Consider the following 19080-nt stretch of genomic DNA (forward strand, 5'->3'; position numbering starts at 1 on the left):
AAAAATACGCTTCCAAATCATGTGCAAAACTATATACAGCTTTTATAGATTTCTCTCTCACACACAGAATGGGCGTTGGTCTTGCCTGATACGCCCTTTCTGTGATAGGTGGGCACGGCAGTCATGCCTGGGGAGTGACACTGCCTTGCTCCAATGGGACTGAGTCTGCTGTAAAGTTCTTAAGTCCCTCTTCCTGTGTAGTCCAGTTTTGAGACAAGGTAGATCAGCAGACTGTTGTGTCTGGAAAAATAGAAAATATATGAGACTGCCACTCACCCCCATGCCCGGGAACGGCCCAACAGGGAGGGGATGACTGCCATGCCCATCTATCACAGAAAGGGCATATCAGGCAAGACCAACGCCCATTCTCATGACGGTGGGCACAGCAGTCATGCCTGGGACATACAAAAGCCAATGTCCTATAGGGTGGAAGCAGGCTGGATCCGGGAAGCAATCTCCAGATATACTCGTTGCAACACCCTCCGTCCAAATGCCGTATCAGCCGAGGCGTAGGCATCCAACCGATAATGCCGGATGAACGGAGTAGGAGAGGACCAGGTGGCCGCCCTGCAGACTTCCTCCAGGGGAGCCCTGGTGGACCAGGCTGCCGATGTGGCCGCGCTCCTTGTGGAATGGGCTGTAATATTCCGGGGAATCGGTAAGGCCTGGACTGAATACGCCGTAGCTATGGTAGCTCTGATCCAGCAGTCAATGGCCGAAGAAGACAGCTTGGTGCCTATGGACGAGGGCTGGAAGGCGACAAATAAGGCTTCTGTGCGACGGAAAGAAGACGTGCGGGTAATGTAGATCCTGAGGGCTCTGCAAACGTCTAGAGTGTGCCATGCCCTTTCTAGCCAGTGCTGCGGCGACGGGCAGAAATTGGGAAGAACAAGTTCCTGCGATCTGTGGAAGACTGAGTTGATCTTGGGGATAAACGCCGGATCCAGATGCAGGACCACCCTGTCAGCGTGAAAAATACACAGATCCTGACGGATTGACAGTGCCGCCAATTCTGAAATCTGGTGGGCTGAGGTTATGGCTACCAGGAAAGAGACCTTGAATGATAGAAACTTGAGGTCCACCTCCCGAAGAGGTTCAAAGGGATGTCTGGTGAGGGCTGGTGAGGGCTGACAATACCTTGTTAAGATCCCACGTAGGGAACCTGTGGATGACTGGGCTCTCCCTAGGGGGAGAGCCTTCTCTGTGGGGGCACCTACCGTCTGGAATGAGCTCCCCCCGGAGATACGGAGGATCCCGGATCTGCGCACCTTCCGCCGCGCTGTGAAGACCTTTTTATTCCAGCAGGCGGGCTTGGCCTAATCTCTTCCCTTTTAAATATGTAAATTTTAATCTGTTTTTAAATTATTGGGGTGTTTTAATCTGTCTGGGCCAAAATAATTTAATTTGATTTTATCTGGTTTTTAAATTTTTTATGTCTATGTTATTTTATTGTTTGGCTATTCACCGCCCTGAGTCCTTCGGGAGTAGGGCGGTATACAAATCGAATAAATAAATAAATAAATAAATAAATGACTGTAGGTCGGAGGCTTGCAGCTCCACGTAAAAAACTGTGAATTAAAGGATCCTTAGGCAGAGGGACTGCTGAAGAGTAAGACAGAATAGATGAAATAGCGGATACCTGACGCTGTAGAGTATTTGGAGAGAGACCTGAAGAAAAGCCCTCCTGCAGGAAACCAAGGATTTGAACCACCGATGCTGAGGTGGGGACAATACTGCGCCGTCTACACCATTTGGAGAAAGCATTCCATGTGGCATCATAAATACGAGTGGTAGATCCGCGGCGAGAGGCTTGAATGGTTGCGATGACCTCAGGTGGGACCTGAGCTCAGGTCAAGAGGCATGCTCAATCTCCAGATGGCTAGCTGGAAGGATTGAGGATCTGGATGAATCAGCTGTCCTTGTAGCAGCGACACCTGTCCGGCGGGAATCCTCCAGAGAGGGGCTACCGACAGGGACACTAAGTCTGCGAACCAAGGATGCCAAGGCCAATGGGGCGCCACCAGTATGAGCTCTGCCCTCTCCCTGATGAGTTTCCGGATCACCTTGGCTACAAGAGGAAACGGAGGAAAGGCGTAGAGAAGAACTCCCTGTGGCCACGGGCTGCATAAGGCGTCGACTGCTTCCACTCCCTGAGCGGGGAAACAGGAAAAAAATGGGGCAGTTGATGGTTGAGCGCTGAGGTGAACAGATCCACCTGAGGGTCGCTGAACCGTCTGGATAGCTCCTGGAATAGACGAGGGTGTAGACTCCACTCTGCCGGGTCGATTGGATTGCGACTGAGGGAGTCCACCTGAACATTGGACACCACCGAAATGTGTTCTGCCCTGAGAGACACCAGATGGGACTCGGCCCAGAGCCCCAGATGAAGAGACTCCTGTAGAAGAGCTCGGGAAGGGGTCCCCCCCTGTCTGTTTATCTGTGCTTTGGCAGTGATGCTGTCCGTGAGGACTAGAATGTCCCTGCCCTGGACTTGGGCCTGGAATCCCTGAAGGGCAAGGAAGATTGCCCTGAGTTCTAGGAGGTTTATGTTGAGGTCGCATTCTGGGGGGGACCACCTGCCCTGAATCATGTGCGTCTCCAGATGAGCTCTCCAACCTACTAGGCTGGCATCCATTGTGATGACTAATCGTTGAGGTTCCAGGAACGAGCAGCCCTTGGAGACATTCGCGGGTGTCCACCATCTGAGAGACTTGACGACGTTTATGGGCAGAGGAAGGAGGAAGGTTGAGAGATTGTTTATGTTTCGCTGGTAAGGCAGAAGAAGCCACTGCAATTCCCTGCTATGAAGACGAGACCAGGGTATTATACCATAACAGGACACCATCTTGCCTAGCAAGCTAGACAAGCCCTGTAGGGAAGCTGACCGGGATTGAACAAAACAGAGGGCCATATCACTGAGACTATCTTGTCGATCCTGGGATAGGAAAACTTTAGCTGACACCGTATCAATTACCGACCCTAGGTGCTAAAGACGGGTAGAAGGAGCCAAATGACTCTTCTTCCAGTTAATGGAAAAACCGTGAGCCCTCAAAATATCAAGAGATGTGGCAACGTCTCGACGAGCCTGAAGCTCAGATTGGGAAAGGATGAGGATATCATCCAGGTAAAAAATGATGGGATGATGGGATGGGATCCCATCCTGATGGGATGGAGGAAATGTGAGAAATAAGGGCCGCCATAATTTTAGTAAACGACCTACGTGCTGAAGATAAACCAATTGGAAGGGCCTTGTACTGGTAATGTTTGCCATTGTAACAAAACCTGAGGAATTTACAATGGGCAGGGAGGATAGGGATATGTAAATAAGCTTCCGTTAAATCAATAGAGGACATAAAATCTCCCTCTCTAATTGCTAAAAGGATAGTGTGGAGAGATTGCATTTTGAATCGGTGGTAAATGATATACCAGTTCAAAGATTTTAGATCTACAATAGCCCTCCATCCCCCGAAGCCTTCTGCAGTAGGAATAAATGGGAATAGAATCCCTGACCCCATTGGAGAGAAGGGACAGGCTGGATGGCCTTGATTAGTAAAAGGTGGTCAATGGCCGCATCTACACGAGCACATTTGGTTCTGTCCAAGGACAATGCAGAAAACAATTGGGGGGGGGGGTTGGAGAGGAACTCAAGAGCTAGGCCGAATCGAATAGTATCTTTAACCCAGGAGTCTGAAACGGTGTTATCCCAGATGTCAGCAAAAAAGGATAACCTGCCCCCAATCCTAGAATCAGGAGGAGAATTAACGGGCTCGGTGAAAAGGCCGGCCTCTGGAGCCTCTGAACGGTCTCCTGGAGGAGAACCTGTACCCCTGTCTGACCTGAGAGTCCTGCTGTTGAGATCCTCGTGGATGAAAGGAACGATGGGAACGTTGCTGGTAAAAACTGGAGTCGTGGCCCTGAAAGGATCCCAAACGAACGGAAGTCTGTGGACAAATCTCCGACCTTCTAGGGATAGATGGTAAGATTTTACAATAGCCCTTAGTCTCAACTAGGAGGGGTTCTAGAGGGGCCCCAAACAACTTGTCACCCTGGAAAGGGGAAGAAGCCAAACGCCATTTAGCTCTTTGATCGGCCTGGCAATTTCTGAGCCAGAGGAGACGCCTAGACGTCACTGAAGAGCCAATAGCCTTAGCAGAAAATCGAGCTGCATTGAGAGTGGCATCTGCAGAGAATTCCACAGCTGCCAAAATTTTGTTTTAAGTCCTGGTGAGATCTATGATCAGCCGCTGGAATTCTCTCCTGGAGTTGCTTCAGCCACAGGATGGTAGCACGGTTGAAGAAAGAAGCAGCAGATGAAGCTTGCACAGCCCAGGAAGAAGCCTGATGCCCTTTAATGAGGTTTCTTTCCACTCTTTTGTCCTCCGGGCGTAAGACCTCTTCTGCTGGGCCTGAAACCAGAGACGATGAAGACAAAGCTACTATAGGAGAATCCACAGAGGGAACCTGCAATATATTGGAAAAATCAGTTGCCAAGTGATAGAAGCGTTTGTCAAGAGAATTAGGAAAAGGGCCTGTACTTGGGAAGGCCCATTGTCTTTGAACTACGTCTGAAAACAGCTTGGGAGCAGGAACAACTTCAGTATGGACAGTGGGTTCCAGAAAAACAGATGTCGTTGGATCAGAAGTCAAGGAAGACGAACCAGAATTAGAACTGGGAACACCCATACGTGTAGTGGTTTGAAGTTTGAACAACAAGGATCTAAACATCTGAGGTTTGAATAGGCCCACAAATGCAGGTTGGTCTGGCTCTAGGCCTTCATCCTCAGAAAGTTCCTGATCTGGAATGATCTCACCCTCAGATAGTGAACCCTTACTGTCAGAGTGAGGAGAGTCATGAGTTTCTTGATGAGTTACTGTATCTCTGGACTCTTGATGCCTATGAGAATGGCCATGATGACTCTGCACCTCTGAAGCCTCAGAAGGAGCCTGCTGATGAAGACCTTCAGCAATGCCCTGGCGGATGGCCATAGAAATGATGGAGGCTAGAGCAGGAGAAATTCCTGGAATATCCTGGGCAGGAGTAGAATGATCACACACACACACACACACACTTTTAAAATCCTGGGCAGGAGTAGAATGATCACATACACACACACACACACAGCTTCAGAACCTGACTGAGCTGGAGCAGCCAGAGCAATATCCTGAGTTTCAGCCTGACTAAGGCTGCACTCTGCTGTGGACTCTGGAAAAACTGTTGAAGCATCTGCTAGATTTGCATCACCATGCAAGGATCTATCTGGAGATACAGAAGGAGTATGAGATGGCTGGGGCCTAGTAGCCTGAACGGCAGTGGAATGAGCCACTACAGAGAGGGGAGAAGCCTGGGGTAGGCCTGGGGCTTTATTCTTATCAGCTTGAGCCTTTTTAAAAGCTCTTTCCATGGCTCTGTGGCGTCTTTCCTCATCTTTAGAGGATTTAGATCCCTTAGAAACAGAAGAGCGAGCTACTTTGGAAGAAGGGGGAAGTTGGGAAGAACTACCCTCCCCTGGGTCAGGCCCATGCGACTCATTCCTTTGGGATGACTTGCGAGAAGCCTTGGAGGCAATAGCATCGGCCATTTTGAAAATCTAGCTCGTTCAAAATTTCAAGTATTTGCACAAATATAAACAAGCCCCCCAAACAGCTCAAAAGGTTTGTTTCAGCTACCAAATCAATAAGGCACTGAAGCCAAGTTGAGAAGAAAGCCCCCCAATACTTGCTGTGGTCGCCTCCTGGAGAAAGTTGAGATCGCTAGCCATCCGGCTTGGCGCGACAAATAAAGGTGCGGTAAATACTTCCCACCAATCAGCTGTAGAACTGAAGTTTTTTAAGGCAACATACAGCCCCCGCGTAAATCTCCAAATGCTCCAAAAAACCTCCAAAAGGCTCCAAACATTAATTATGGGCTCAGCAACTGCCGCGGAGCAAGCTCGTGGGCGGAAAATCCAAACAGTTCTGCCAGCCGGCAGACCGAAGCCGCTCCAGCGGCTCACAGCGGTTTCAGGTAAAAGCCTTTCTCACTCCAGCTAGATTCCACCAGAAATAGCCAGAAAGAAAATAAAAAAGCAGAGTAAATACTCTAAAAATGACCTGAGTAACTACAGATACGACTGTCCCAGAGAAGACCGAGTCGAAAAACTGGACTACACAGGAAGAGGCGGGACTTAAGAACTTTACAGCAGACTCGGTCCCATTGGAGCAAGGCAGTGTCACTCCCCAGGCATGACTGCCGTGCCCACCATCATGAGAATGGCTATTGTGAAGATTTTACTTTTGATTAGCCCATCACTGTATGCCACCTATTCTCATGGCTTTAAGTAGCTTATATTTTTTTTATTTGCATATTCTCCTAGAAGAATAGTCAATTAATAAGTATAATATTACCTTTACTTTAAGTATCAGTAATTTGAGGAACAGGTTGTGGTATGCACAGAATGAATTAAATAAAGTGTATTGTACACCTGCATGTAGAAGGTTTAAAACAGGGGTGTCAAACTCAATTTCATTGAGGGCCACATCAGGGTTGTATTTGACTTCGGGGGAGCTGGGTGGATGTGACCAGGGTTGGCATGGCCAGTTTGATGACACTTATGTCAGGGGCGCCTGTAGTGGCCCGAGCGCTTTGCCAGCGAAAATAGGCTCCCTATCGAGTTCCGTTTTCAGCTGGGACGGCCTCCTGCAATCTTCTGCCAGCGAAAACGCAGCTAGGGAGGGCTACAAGCGGCCCTCACAAGCTCCTTTTTTGATGGCAGGGGCACCACAGGCTGGTCCTTTGTTGTTTCCAGGGCGGCCCTGTGGGCCAGATCTAAGCACCCCATGGGGTGGATCCAGCCTGCGGGCCTTGAGTCTCAAAAGTTCAAGCTCCAGACTGACATCAGTAGGAAAACGCCACACACATGAGGAAGCAAACTGGGTTTATTCAGCCGGGCTCTGGCAGACAACGAGGTCATTCAGCAGCAAAACAGAGGTGTAAAGTCTGTTAGCAAGCTTGTTAGATGCCTTTAAGTAGGCAAGCCACACCCCTTCCCTGTGCTGGCCTCGCCCCGTGATTTTCATGCACCGAGGCTCCGGCCCAGCTGTTTGTTACGTTCTTCGCGCAGCCACACCTGTGTCCTTGCAGCTGAGCCTCGCATGCACACAACGGTTTTTGGTACTGCCGCACGTGCGAAGGGATCACGCTCCAGAAAAGCCAAACTTCCAGGTTTTAGTGCGCATGCGTGCCCAACAATTAGCTGGCCGGTGAGCAAACACAGGCTGGTTTTCAGCATTGCTGCATGGATGAAGGGATCACGCTCTGGAAAAGCCGAAATTCCGGGTTCTGCCATGCATGCGCACCCAACAATCAGTTGGCCGGCATGCATGCGCACACTGGTTTTTGGCACTGCCACGCACACGAAGGACAGCTGATTGTCATATGTGCATGCGAGCCAGAAATCCAGAAGACAAACAGGCAGGGCTGCGTGTGTCAGGTGACATGGCTTCATGTGCCACTTTGGGCACATGTGCCATAGGTTCGCCATCACGGAACTAAGGCATCAATTTTTTCCCCACAAGTATATCCCCAAAGTTTATATGTTTCTGGCCATTAAAATACAATGTTCAAAGCCAAAACATTTAGAGACAATATTTAATGACTGCAACAAAAACTTTGAAAGAATACTCAGTACATGTAGCCAAAAGAATCCACTCTCAGGCTAATTGAAAACATATTCTGAGTACAAACTTCACTTCTTTGAGCATTCATTCATATTTAAAAGTATCTTACAAGTTCTTGTTTTACATTTGGTACATTCTAAAACTGTCCTCTAAATCTGTTTTTACATTCATATTGATTGGTTACCCTAGCAATGAACTATAATGACAGTGTCAGTGGCAACTGCACTAAAGAGCATGTTGATGAAAACATTCCACTGTGAGTCAACTTCCTATGTACTAGAAATGCAATGTTTAAATCAGCACACACATCAGATAAACAGATTCCAATTTACATGATGATGTTCATGTTGTACTTTCACGATCATTCTTCAAATTCATTTGAGGGTTTTTTGTCCTCCTATGAGTTATTGGAGGAAGAAAAATGAATCATCAAAATACACTGGAATTTCCAGACGCCCAAAACTGAAAATGTGTTTTTGCTTCTTATTTCCAACAGCAACTTTTTAACTTTAAGGAGAACACACATACATGGCCTGCACAGCTACCCACCCCACCCCAATCCAGAAAAAAAAGTGCTAGGCATGACTTCCTACAATCTGAAATCCATTTTTCTCTTTGAAACTGAAATGCTGCACAGACCTACTAGATACATACATGTAAGTCCTCACTTATCAACCAAAATTGGTTCTGGCAACTCCATTGTTAAGCAAAGCAGTCATTAACTGAGACATCACATTATTGTGACTTGCTGCCTTCTCCACTGACTCTACTTGTTGGAAGTTGGCTGTGAAGTATGCAAGTGGTGATCATGTGACCATGGGATGCTGGTACGACTGCAAAGGTCTGCTGGTTACAAAATGCAAAAATACTTATTGTGTGACCTTGGAGATGCTGCAACAGTAGTTAAATATGAGAATTGGTCATAAATTTATTTTTTTCAGCATCGTTCTAACTTTATATGGTCGCTAAGTGGCAAACTACCTGTAATTTTGTGACTTCCCAAGCAATTTTTTTGGTAGTCTAGAGCAAGGGAGGTTAGCTTCTGGTGGACAACTATATTTAATTAGTGAATTGTATTTTACTTGGAAATAACCTTTCTTTTTTATTTTCAGTAGGCATTTGGCAAAGGCAAAGGGAAATCTGTATTAGAAAGTGCTTACACTATTTAATTTTTTTCAGTATTTATGCTGACTATCTTGAAACTTCATATTTAATGTGACAAAATAGTATCACTTTCTACACTTTGGTTTGGTATCTCATTAAAGTAATTAGATGAGTCACCTTTTTACTGTTAGTTCATAGAGCAGGATTGGCATACTGTTTCTATTACCTTTATTTTTTTGCCTTTTTAAAAATATTACCCGTTAACTTTTCAGATTCGGTTGTTGTGATTGGGGATATTTAATAAAAAGATGTGAATAAATACATGAAAATTTTACTTGGAGGTTGAAGCCTACTGTATTTAGGAAATACACATCATATATGTTCCCTTAAAGAAATGAATGCAATGGGTTTGAGAACATAAGAAATTATCTGAATCAGAACAAAAGTCATTTAGCCCATTCTATGTCAACAGTCCATTCAGTGACCAGCTGGATGCCTATGGAATGCACTTGAACTACATTTGATTGCAATAATACTCTCCAGCTTGTGTTCCCTAGCAATTGGTTATGTCCATGTAAGGCTGAGAGTTTATTTTTTAAAATATTTTTAATTAAAGATTATTTTGTATTGATAAAATACAAAAATAGGTCCTATTTACAGTCTCCCATGTCCTGGTCACTTCCAGATTGGATTACTGCAATGGGCCTGCCCTTGGAAGAGTATTCAGAAGCTTTAGCTGGCACAAGAATACAGTGGCATGGGCACAGGGGTGAAATCCAGCAGGTTCTGACAGGTTCTAGAGAACCGGTAGCGGAAATTTTGAGCAGTTTGGAGAACCGGTAGCGGAAATTTTGAGTACTTCGGAGAACCGGCAAATACCACTTCTGGCTGATCCCAGAGTGGTTTGGGAAGGGAGATTTTGCAATATCCTTCTCCCATGAGTGAGGGGGGAATGGAGATTTTGCAGTATCCTTCCCCTGGAATGGGGTGGGAATGGAGATTTTACAGTATCCTTCCCCTGCCACGCCCACCAAGCCACGCCTACAGAACTGGTAGTAAAAAAATTTGGATTTCACCACTGCATGGGCAGTTATGTGTAATTCTAGAACCGTGATGGCGAACCTATGGCACACGTGCCACAGGTGGCACATAGAGCCATATTAGTGGGCACGCCAGCTCAGCTCTGGGGCGCATGCACGCACTGGCCAGCTGATTTTCAGGCCTTCTGGGCCCACCAGAAGTAGGGAAACAGGCTGTTTCCTGCCTCTGGAGGGCCTGGAGGGGTGTGGGGAAGAACCGTTTTTCTTTCTTACCTGGCTCCAGATCCTCTCTGTGTATCTGGGAAGGGCGAAAACAGCCTTTCCCACTCCCTTGGAGGCCCTACGGAGGCTGAAAGGGCCCATTTCCCGACTTCCGGTGGGACAGGAAGTGACGGTTTTTCCTGTCCCCAGCCTCCAGACTCCTAGAGAGGCTCCTAGACATTCCTAGAGAGGCTCCTAAAGACTCCTAGAGAGGTTCTGGAGGCTGGGGACAGCAAAAAATGTCACTTCCTGTCCCACCGAGAATTGGGAAATGGGCCCTTTCAGCCTCCGTAGGGCCTCCAAGGGAGTGGGAAAGGCTGTTTTCGCCCTTCCCAGATACACAGAGAGGATCTGGAACCAGGTAAGAAAGAAAAACGGGCCTACCAGGCCATCATGTGCCAGGAGCGGCGGGGGGAGGGGGTTGCGCACGCATGCGCGTGGGCACGTGCGCGCGCGACCCTCCCCTGCCCCCCGTCTCCTGGCACACGATGGCAAAAAGGTTAGCCATCACTGTCCTAGAACAACCATTGTAACATTTCTGCTCGGAGAGGTTCATTGGTTGCCAGTTTGCTTCCTGGGCCAATTCAACTTATCATTTAAACTCCTTCATGGCATGGGAGTGGGGCATCTGAGGGACAGCCTATCCCCATTTGAATCTATCTGCCCAATTAGATCTGGTAGACTAGGTGTGTTATTTTAGTGGGTCCCAGGAGGCATGCCTTTAGTAGGTACCTTCATTTAGTGGGTACCTTCATTTAGTGGGCCCGAAGAGGCATGCCTTTTTTGTCTTGGCGCCTGCTTTATGGAATATTCTTCTCCCCAGAACAGATCAGTTTCATTTCTTTTGATATTTCAAAAAATCCTCAAGACCAAGCTATATTGTCAAGTCCTGGGGTTCCCAGGCAACTACAGATTTGCTCAGATGGCTCCATTGTTGAGGTGGCCAATTTTATCCAACCTCTCCTATGGTTTTATGATATATATATATATATTAATTTTTATATTTTGTTTTTATATGTTGTTTTTTATCTGATTATTGTGCACCATCCTGTTTCCTTCAATCCCTTACCCCATTCTCTATATGCCCATCTATAAAACCTCATCTCTCCCTGTTAATTAGCTAAAGTCAAATAAGGATTACTAGAAATAATTTAAGTATTACAAACATGTTGCCTACTATACCCAATAAACATTTTCCTCTTTTCTTCAAATAATCACAGTCCTCCCCACAAAAACCCCACAATTAAACATTACAAGAAATAGAACCCATTATTTTAACCTTGATCAAATAAACTGATTTTGTATTCTTTTTTCTTTTCCCCAACTACCTTTAAGTTCCTCAAAAAACCCTCAAATGGCTGCTTTCTTGTATTTTCTTGGTCTCTTCTCTTAAAGGTCTTGTTATCTTTGTCTGGCCCCTTTTATAATTCCAGTGTGGTAACTCCAGCAAATGCATTATAATAAAATCATCCACATTGCTCTTTGGATTTATTATTTGTATATCTTTCTAAGTTTTTAAATCTTCATGAAATTTAATTTGTAAATCCATTATTTCCATCACTTTCTCATAGGTGAAAGTGATTTTTATATCCACTTGTAAGTCAATTTCAGCTTTATTCAATGGGGGTTGTTCCTCTTCAAGAATACTTCTGATTTTACTAAGGAGTTAAATTCCAAAACTTCCAGCACCCATTCATCAAACGTTTATTTTAAGGTAGCCATCTGGTGCCTTCTAGTGTCCAACTTTCCAAGTCATCTTTTCTGTTTCAAAGGATAAACAATAGGATTTTTCCACAGGAAAGTGTCCTTTCAATCAGCTTCAAAGTCTTAAATCAAGTCCATTTAAGCCCTTAATCAATTTAAAACTTTCTAAAATCAATATGGTAATCACCCTTTTTCTGTGTAGTCTGAAAAAAAATCTTACAGAAATTTAAAGTTATAATTTTTTTTTCTTAATGGAAAGCAGTAAAAGGGGAGAGGGGAGTAAAGTCCAGAGTGATTCAAAAGATAAGGTTTGGTTGAACATTAAGTCCATGAAAGTCTATATTAATGTCTCTGGGTTTGGTAGAATACAAGTTGTTTGCAACTGACCTCAATGGCTTCTGCCATCTATTCACACACAAAAAGCCAGCTATCCAGAATATGTATGGGAGATATCAAGATTTCTCCTTGCTCTGGAGAATTTTTGGCAGTCTGAGTCCAGCATCTGTTTATAACTGAAATATACTCTATTCCAAAAAGACCAGCTTGCAGTAACACTGCAAATCTGCTGTTGATGCAAGGCTAACATAATTCATCAAGATAAAAATCTGAGACATGATGTAGTTAAAGCTGAGAAATACTTCAATTGATCGATTGATTTATCATATTTGGAGACTGCCCATCTCACTCACAGAATGAGTTGATATTGATTAAGAGATAAACATATACTTAAATCAGTAGTTTGGCTGGAATATTACAACAGAACATTTTAAAAAGCAATATTTAAAGTGATAAAGTAAATTGTCTCTATTCCAGAAACCTATTTATCAGTGTGTGTAAAACAACAATATTTCATGGCATTTTAAAAGACAAGCAATATATTTGTGATATTGTGAGGACTGAACTAAAAGCATGAAATATTTAAAATGGTTATCATAGTTAATGGTTTAAATCAAATTAACAATAAATATTAAAATGCTGGTATTAGATCAAGATTTGAATCTAAACCTTCAACCAATTGGCGGCCTACTATTAAACATGAAAACCTACTGAACCTATTATTTCTTTTTGTTATTCTCTAATTGCGTAAGTAGTAAAAAAGGGGAAAGGGAATATAAAATTGCTTTCCTTTCTGGAAACTAATTTGACTGAGACCAGCAAAATAAACAAATAAAATTAACAGGTGAGGAATTAAATGTAGAACCATTCAGAGAAGGCCCACCAGAGCATCTTAGCCAAATACTATCCACAATTCGAAATTAATAATGACACTGGAATATGTAATGTAAAACAAAATAAACAAAAATATTGGGACAAACATTTATAAGGAATGGTATTAGTGTTGCTACATAAAGAAAAGCCATGTTAACATAAGTTAACCCTTAAATACTAGGATATACTTGTTAAATATATCAATGTAAGATATTAGATTGGTTCGTTTTCTATAGTTGGAAACAGTTTCAATTTCCATTGAGTTAGATTTTACCTTTAATTTATAAAAGCCTTCCTATGCACTGGAATTATACAAGAATATATCAATATGCAACAGTCTTACTGGATCAGATCAACAGCCCATAGAGTCCATCATCTTATGTCACCTAGTGGCCAACCAACTCCATTCAGGAAGATTTCAAGCTTGTATACTGTATGTAGATACCTCTTCCACCAAGGTATTGTAGAGGAAGAGGAATGGCCTTGAGGAACAGGAGAAAAGCTATTACCAAGGAGATGATCAGATAAAAGCGACATGGGCCAAGAATGAAAAGTAACTGTTTCAGACAAATCCATCTTTAGTTCACATGAAGATGAAGGGAAGGGAAGGAAAGGGGCGGAAGTACATTCAAACCTGCAAGATTCTGTTACTAATGCTTTACAATGAATTAGATGGCATTGGTTTTATAGTATGGTCTACTTTGAAAGGCTGATAATGATTGCTATCTAGCAGCTAATAAGGTATATTGCCTTAAGACCAGAGGCAGTAAATACCACCAAGAACCAAGCCAGTATTGTTCTTCCATGAGAACAGAATTACTATATGCATTTATTAATTCACACCTGGAAACAATAAATAAGCAATCCAATAAGATATTTAATAACATTTTCTAAAAGAATACTAATATGAATTTTGCCTCCTATATGAATTCTCTCTGGCCAAGTTACACTGCACTCTAAGATCTCACAGCACATTGACTTTTAAAAGAGAATTACAAAAATACTGGTTTTCTGTTCAAAATGCTATACAAATATTTAGTTCTTTCCCCCTCGGGTGCTTAACCAAGTAAGGAGTTGAATCTAGGTTATTTATTTCTACCCAACAATAAAATAAAAAAACATAGTAATTGAAAATTCTGTTATGTGACATATGCTATATTTTACAGACATAGGTTACAATTTTCAACTTCTTCTGTGATGCTCTCCCTAACAGAAATAACTAATCCTGACTGCAAGGCAAGATTATCTCTTTGTTGATCACAGGATAATGTTCATACCATTGTTGATACCATTGCAATAAATGTCAATTCAATGGCATTGTATCCACCAACAGGGAAATTGCATTTTTAAATATAGGAATGTCAAGCAACGTGTGCTATTGCTTGGTTTGTCTCATCTCTTCAGTTCCTGTGATACAGCTGTAGATGTGTGGTTGTGTAAAACAGCGGTCCCCAACCTTTGGGTCATGGCCTACTACCAGGTCATGGCCTGTTCAGAACTGGGAAGTGCGAGCAGCTGGGCAGCGGGCACTCAGCTTGACTTATGTGAGTGGCGGGGGTGGCGTGCATGCATGCAGCTCAACTTACACAAGCGGTGGGCAGGTTCCCCTCTTCCCCCTGGCTGGGCCCCCAAGCTGTAAATCTTGGGGACCACTGGTATAAAATTTAGCTATTGTGTCAGCCTAAGGAACGTAGAAGGCAAAGAAGGTAAGGCCACAGAAACATTGGCCAGCAACATTAGTATTTTATTCTTTGTTATTTTTCTTCATTCGGGAAAATTGGGGAAAGGAGAGATTATATATACTAACTAATATACTACTAACTCCATTTTTCATTCCACTTTATGAATGCAAAGAAATGACAGTTCTGATATATATATGTCAAAGGACAATTAAATCTTTCTGTTTGGACTTACTGTGCTGCATTACATATATCACAGCTATTGGCTAATAAAATGTAACTCTGGCTCAGCAGTGTGCATTTTCATATATTGCAACAAGAAAACGCCATGTAATTTACACTCATGCCCATACTAATGAAACAGAAAGTATTTATGCATATAAAATATAATAAATAGAACCCTCTGTTTTACAAACATAAGCCAGTGAGCACATACTATAGTACCCACATAGTTAGCAACACTTTGTCAAATTCAAAAAACTAAGCAAAATTGGATGGAGATTCCAGGAAATAGCTGAATAGAATGCTAACTTGGGAAAAAAATCTTGAGGAAAAATGAAATGTCAAACCACTTCTGTTTTGCTGCCAATACAAATAGATGAAGGAGTTACTGAAATGATTAGGAGTCAAGCTCCTAAACCAAGCATATTATGAGTTCCCTAACCATTACTCAATTAAAAGTGAAAGGCTACTCAAGATGAGCTCAACTCCTGGTGATTTTATGGGCCATCATCTACAGGTACTATTTTGGATATATTTGTGTTAGTATTAGAAATTGTAGAAATCAAATTAGAAATATTGGAAATCTGAAGTCTGTTATTATTAGTTTCAAAACTCCAAACCATCATTTATATGCCATCTAAATAATAATGTACACCTTACATTACGATATTCAGTGAGAGATTTCAGAATCTGAGTTGTATAGTATTGTATAGTATATTGAAGCCAATTAATAACTATTTTGTTGATCTCTTGGCGTGATAACTGCTTTTGTCTACATAAAACAAGGCAAAAGACTTTCCCTTATTTTGATTTGATAAAGAAATAGATGGATAAAAAGATCAGCTTTGAGTAATGAACCTCACTTTTTAACTCTTTCCAGCAGGAGAAATTCTACTGTATTTCATATGACGTCTTACATCTACCAGAGGACTTATTCTGGAGTTAATGAGATAATACAATTATTTTTAGGTTTGTGCTGTTTGGAGACACTATGGAATTGTTTGCAATTATGCTAAAGAAATACAGGTGTGGTCATGGCTTCCTTAAACTAGAGCTTCATTTGTCAAGAAACCACACAACCACTCCTCTAAGGAATCCCCACGGTGAAGTTTAACCCTTTGGGGGAAGGAGATTTCTCTATCCAAACGTGGAGAGAGAGAGAGAGAAAAGATGCCCTGTGCAGCGTCAGAGCCACTCAATTATTGACAGATGATGCTTTCCCGTGAACTCAGTCTTGGGGCTGTAAACAGATCCGGGAAATGAAGATTTGAAGGGTTTGACTTAAGATAGCGGGTTTGTTTCCCTAGGTTCGCGGGTCTACAGGTCTGGGGGGGGGGGGAGAATCGATTTTGCAACTTAGCAGCGAGCGAGAAAAAAGCAGCAATAGCCTATGTTGTTATTTGTCCCCAGCCAACCCCGAATTTGCATTCCTCGTAGCTGGCAAAGCCGAACAGGTGTCTTGAGGCTCCGCCAGACTCTTAGCAGTCCCCGTCCTCCCCCGCTCCTGGCCAGGCTAACGGAGTCGGAGCGGTTCTCCTACCTGGAGGACTCTCCGCTGAAGCTCCCGCCGTCCAGCAGCCGCACCTTGCAGAAGAGGATCCCGTTGACGAAGGGCACCGAGGAGAGCTCGTCCAGTTCCAGCTCCACGCGAAATTTGAACTTCTTCTTCTTCATCATCATGAAAGCCATACGAATCAGGGGCGGGCAAAGAAAAGAGGCGCCGCGATAAAGCAGCCTTCGCCGCCAAGGGCGAAGGGGAGCGCCCCTCCGGGCGTCTTCTTGTCTCTGCTTAACCCCCCGCCGCCTCCTCCATTACTACACAGCCGTCGTTTCTTCGGCCCTTGTGACCAGGCAACGCAGGGGAGGAGCGGGAGGAAAAGCAGCAGGAGGCGGGTGGGCGAAGAGAGAGAGAGAGAGAGAGGGAAGAAAAACACGCCCGCCCGCGCGCTGTCTTCACCCAGGCAGGCGGCGCGGGCGCTGCTACGACATGCGTCTTGGTGCGCCCGCCCCAACGAGCGAAGGAGACGCCGGCCACAAACCGCCCGGCCACGTTCAAACCGGCCCGCCTCCTCTCTCCCCGCACGGGCTCTCTGGAGGGGGGAGGGACGGTCTCTCCCAAGACCGGCTTCTTTCCTGCCCTCCTGCGGCGTTGAGTCACGAGGAGCCCGCCGAGTGACAGGAGAGCTCTCCCTCTCTTCCCCCCTTTCTCGGGGTGGGCGCCCCTGCCGGCTCCAGCCGACACCGAAGGTTCCCGGGGGTGAGAAGGTGACGCGGTCGGTCGGTCGGTCCGGCGCGCGCCAGCCAGAGAATCCCCGGGCGCTGATCCTTAGCAGCGTTTCTCTCTCTCTCTCCCCTTGCCCGCCAGCTGCAGTAGGACCCCGTAAGGCGGCGGGGGTTTTAGGCGTAAAAGAAATGGTGAGGTTTTTGGGGACAGGCCCGCAACCAGGTGTTGCAATGATGTTACTCATTTCCTGACCGAACGGTGACCTCACCGATTTAAGAGAAACAAGATTTCAATTTTTGGGCATCTCTCCCAACCAAGCCACAAGGGCACCTCACGCTTTGACTGCAATCCTGCACTCTTTCTTCCCGGAATGATACAAATTCCCTTGCCTGTACTGACTCCTTCCGTGTTTAGGATGGATGCTTTTTCATTCATTCGTTTATATATATAAATTCACAGTTCATCTAGATTCTAGAATAATAATTTCGGGCTCCATGTCCAGAGACAATGGTGCAACTTAGAATGACTATTCACTTAAAAATGCTAATTAAAACTCCTTTTAGCAAAGCTGATTGGGAGTATAAAAAATTAACCTCCCTGTAAAATAATGTGTCCTCAATATATCATCCTCTTTGCAACTGAGATGCGTTTGTGCTACTGTATATGATTCACAATTTGAAAAAGGTTTTTTAGCACGGTTTTATGACTTCCCCGCTCTTAAGACCTTGGCAGAAGTACTGAGTTGTTAATGCCTTAAGGACTTTCAATCAAGGAGAAGTGCCTTAAAATAGCCGGATGTTTAATACCTTAAGCAAAATACACTCAGCAAAAATTAGGACACGTATCATTATTCACTTTAAGGCATCTAAGTGGAGACAAGTAGAAGAATGTTGTGTTTTGCACAGTTAAATGGGCCACTAATTACCTTTACAGAATTAGAATATTTCATTTTTTTCTCTAAAACACTCAAGGCAATATTTTTATTCCCACGCCCTGCCATAATATCTGGGCTAACCTTAACAAAGTAGATTGCTGGGAGAGAATGACTGGCAGTGAATGGATCTGAACATTGCAAAAGTTTGAACTAAAAACACGAAGGAATGTGAAATTAGATCTCTCACATAATAGCTCTGCTTATTACAGTAATGCCAAGTTTAGTAATTCCTGGTGTGCATATTTCCAAGCAAGTGGTTATTGTAGCAACGCTTCATGTTAAAAGAGATAAGAAGATTATCTGTTGCCAGGTTGTATACCTCTGAGTGGATATTTCTTCTCCCTCATGCCTGTTACCAGTAATTTACTCAGGAAGTTATAACAGAACAGGTTTGGACATACACTCTCACATACTCTTATTGTTATGGTGCTTAGCTTAGCAAAATTATATATACATTTCTATACAGAGCTTCCTTCAGTTTCTTAACTGTCTCCTCTTATTCATACAGGTGTTTCTCATTATAACAGATATGCCATTAGTTTCGTTACTTTCATGTCTCAGGCTTATTTTTAACCTAGAGTGGAGGATTGAAAGAAGGAAAAATAACCTTTCCCTGAATTTCTGGATTGCAAAAATAACAAAGTAATCCTAGGGTCCCAGGAGTCTGCAACAGGGGTGGGTTCTAAAAATTTTTACTATGGGTTCTGTGGGTGTGGCTTATTTTGTGGCCGTAGCTTGGTGGGGGGGTAATGTGACTTGGTGGGCATAGCCAACTTTTTTTTTTTTTTACTTTTAAAAGCATTTTTTCTACAACCTTAAGAGGTTGCAGAAAAAAATGCTTTTAGAAGCCTCTGACGATCCCAGCTGAGCCGCGCGATTATCAGAGGTTTTTTTTTAACTTTTAAAAGCATTTTTTCAGCCGAAGAGGTTGTAGAAAAAAGGCTTTTAAAAATTAAAAAAAAAAGCCTCTGATGAGGTGGGTGGGGTAAGCAAGCAGCGACTGGGCCGGGGATCGGTTCGGGGGCATGGCCAGCCAAAGTTATTACC

The 19080-nt window shown here is 43.9% G+C and overlaps 1 protein-coding gene across 1 annotated transcript in view; it reads right to left on the bottom strand.

Annotated features, from left to right (window-relative positions):
* EEIG2 (EEIG family member 2) overlaps window positions 1–16677 on the bottom strand; it is a 45078-nt gene extending 28401 nt beyond the window's left edge. The window contains exon 1 of the mRNA XM_070939332.1: window positions 16416–16677. Within this exon, the coding sequence (XP_070795433.1) occupies window positions 16416–16564 (149 nt within the window). The 5' untranslated portion in view covers window positions 16565–16677. The remainder of the gene's footprint in view (window positions 1–16415) is intronic.
* Between the last annotated feature and the right edge of the window lie 2403 nt (window positions 16678–19080).

Source organism: Pituophis catenifer, unplaced genomic scaffold (genome assembly GCF_029215685.1).
Source record: "Pituophis catenifer annectens isolate HBS135680 unplaced genomic scaffold, rPitCat1.0.hap2 SCAF_3, whole genome shotgun sequence".
In the NCBI taxonomy this organism is placed as follows: domain Eukaryota; kingdom Metazoa; phylum Chordata; class Lepidosauria; order Squamata; family Colubridae; genus Pituophis; species Pituophis catenifer.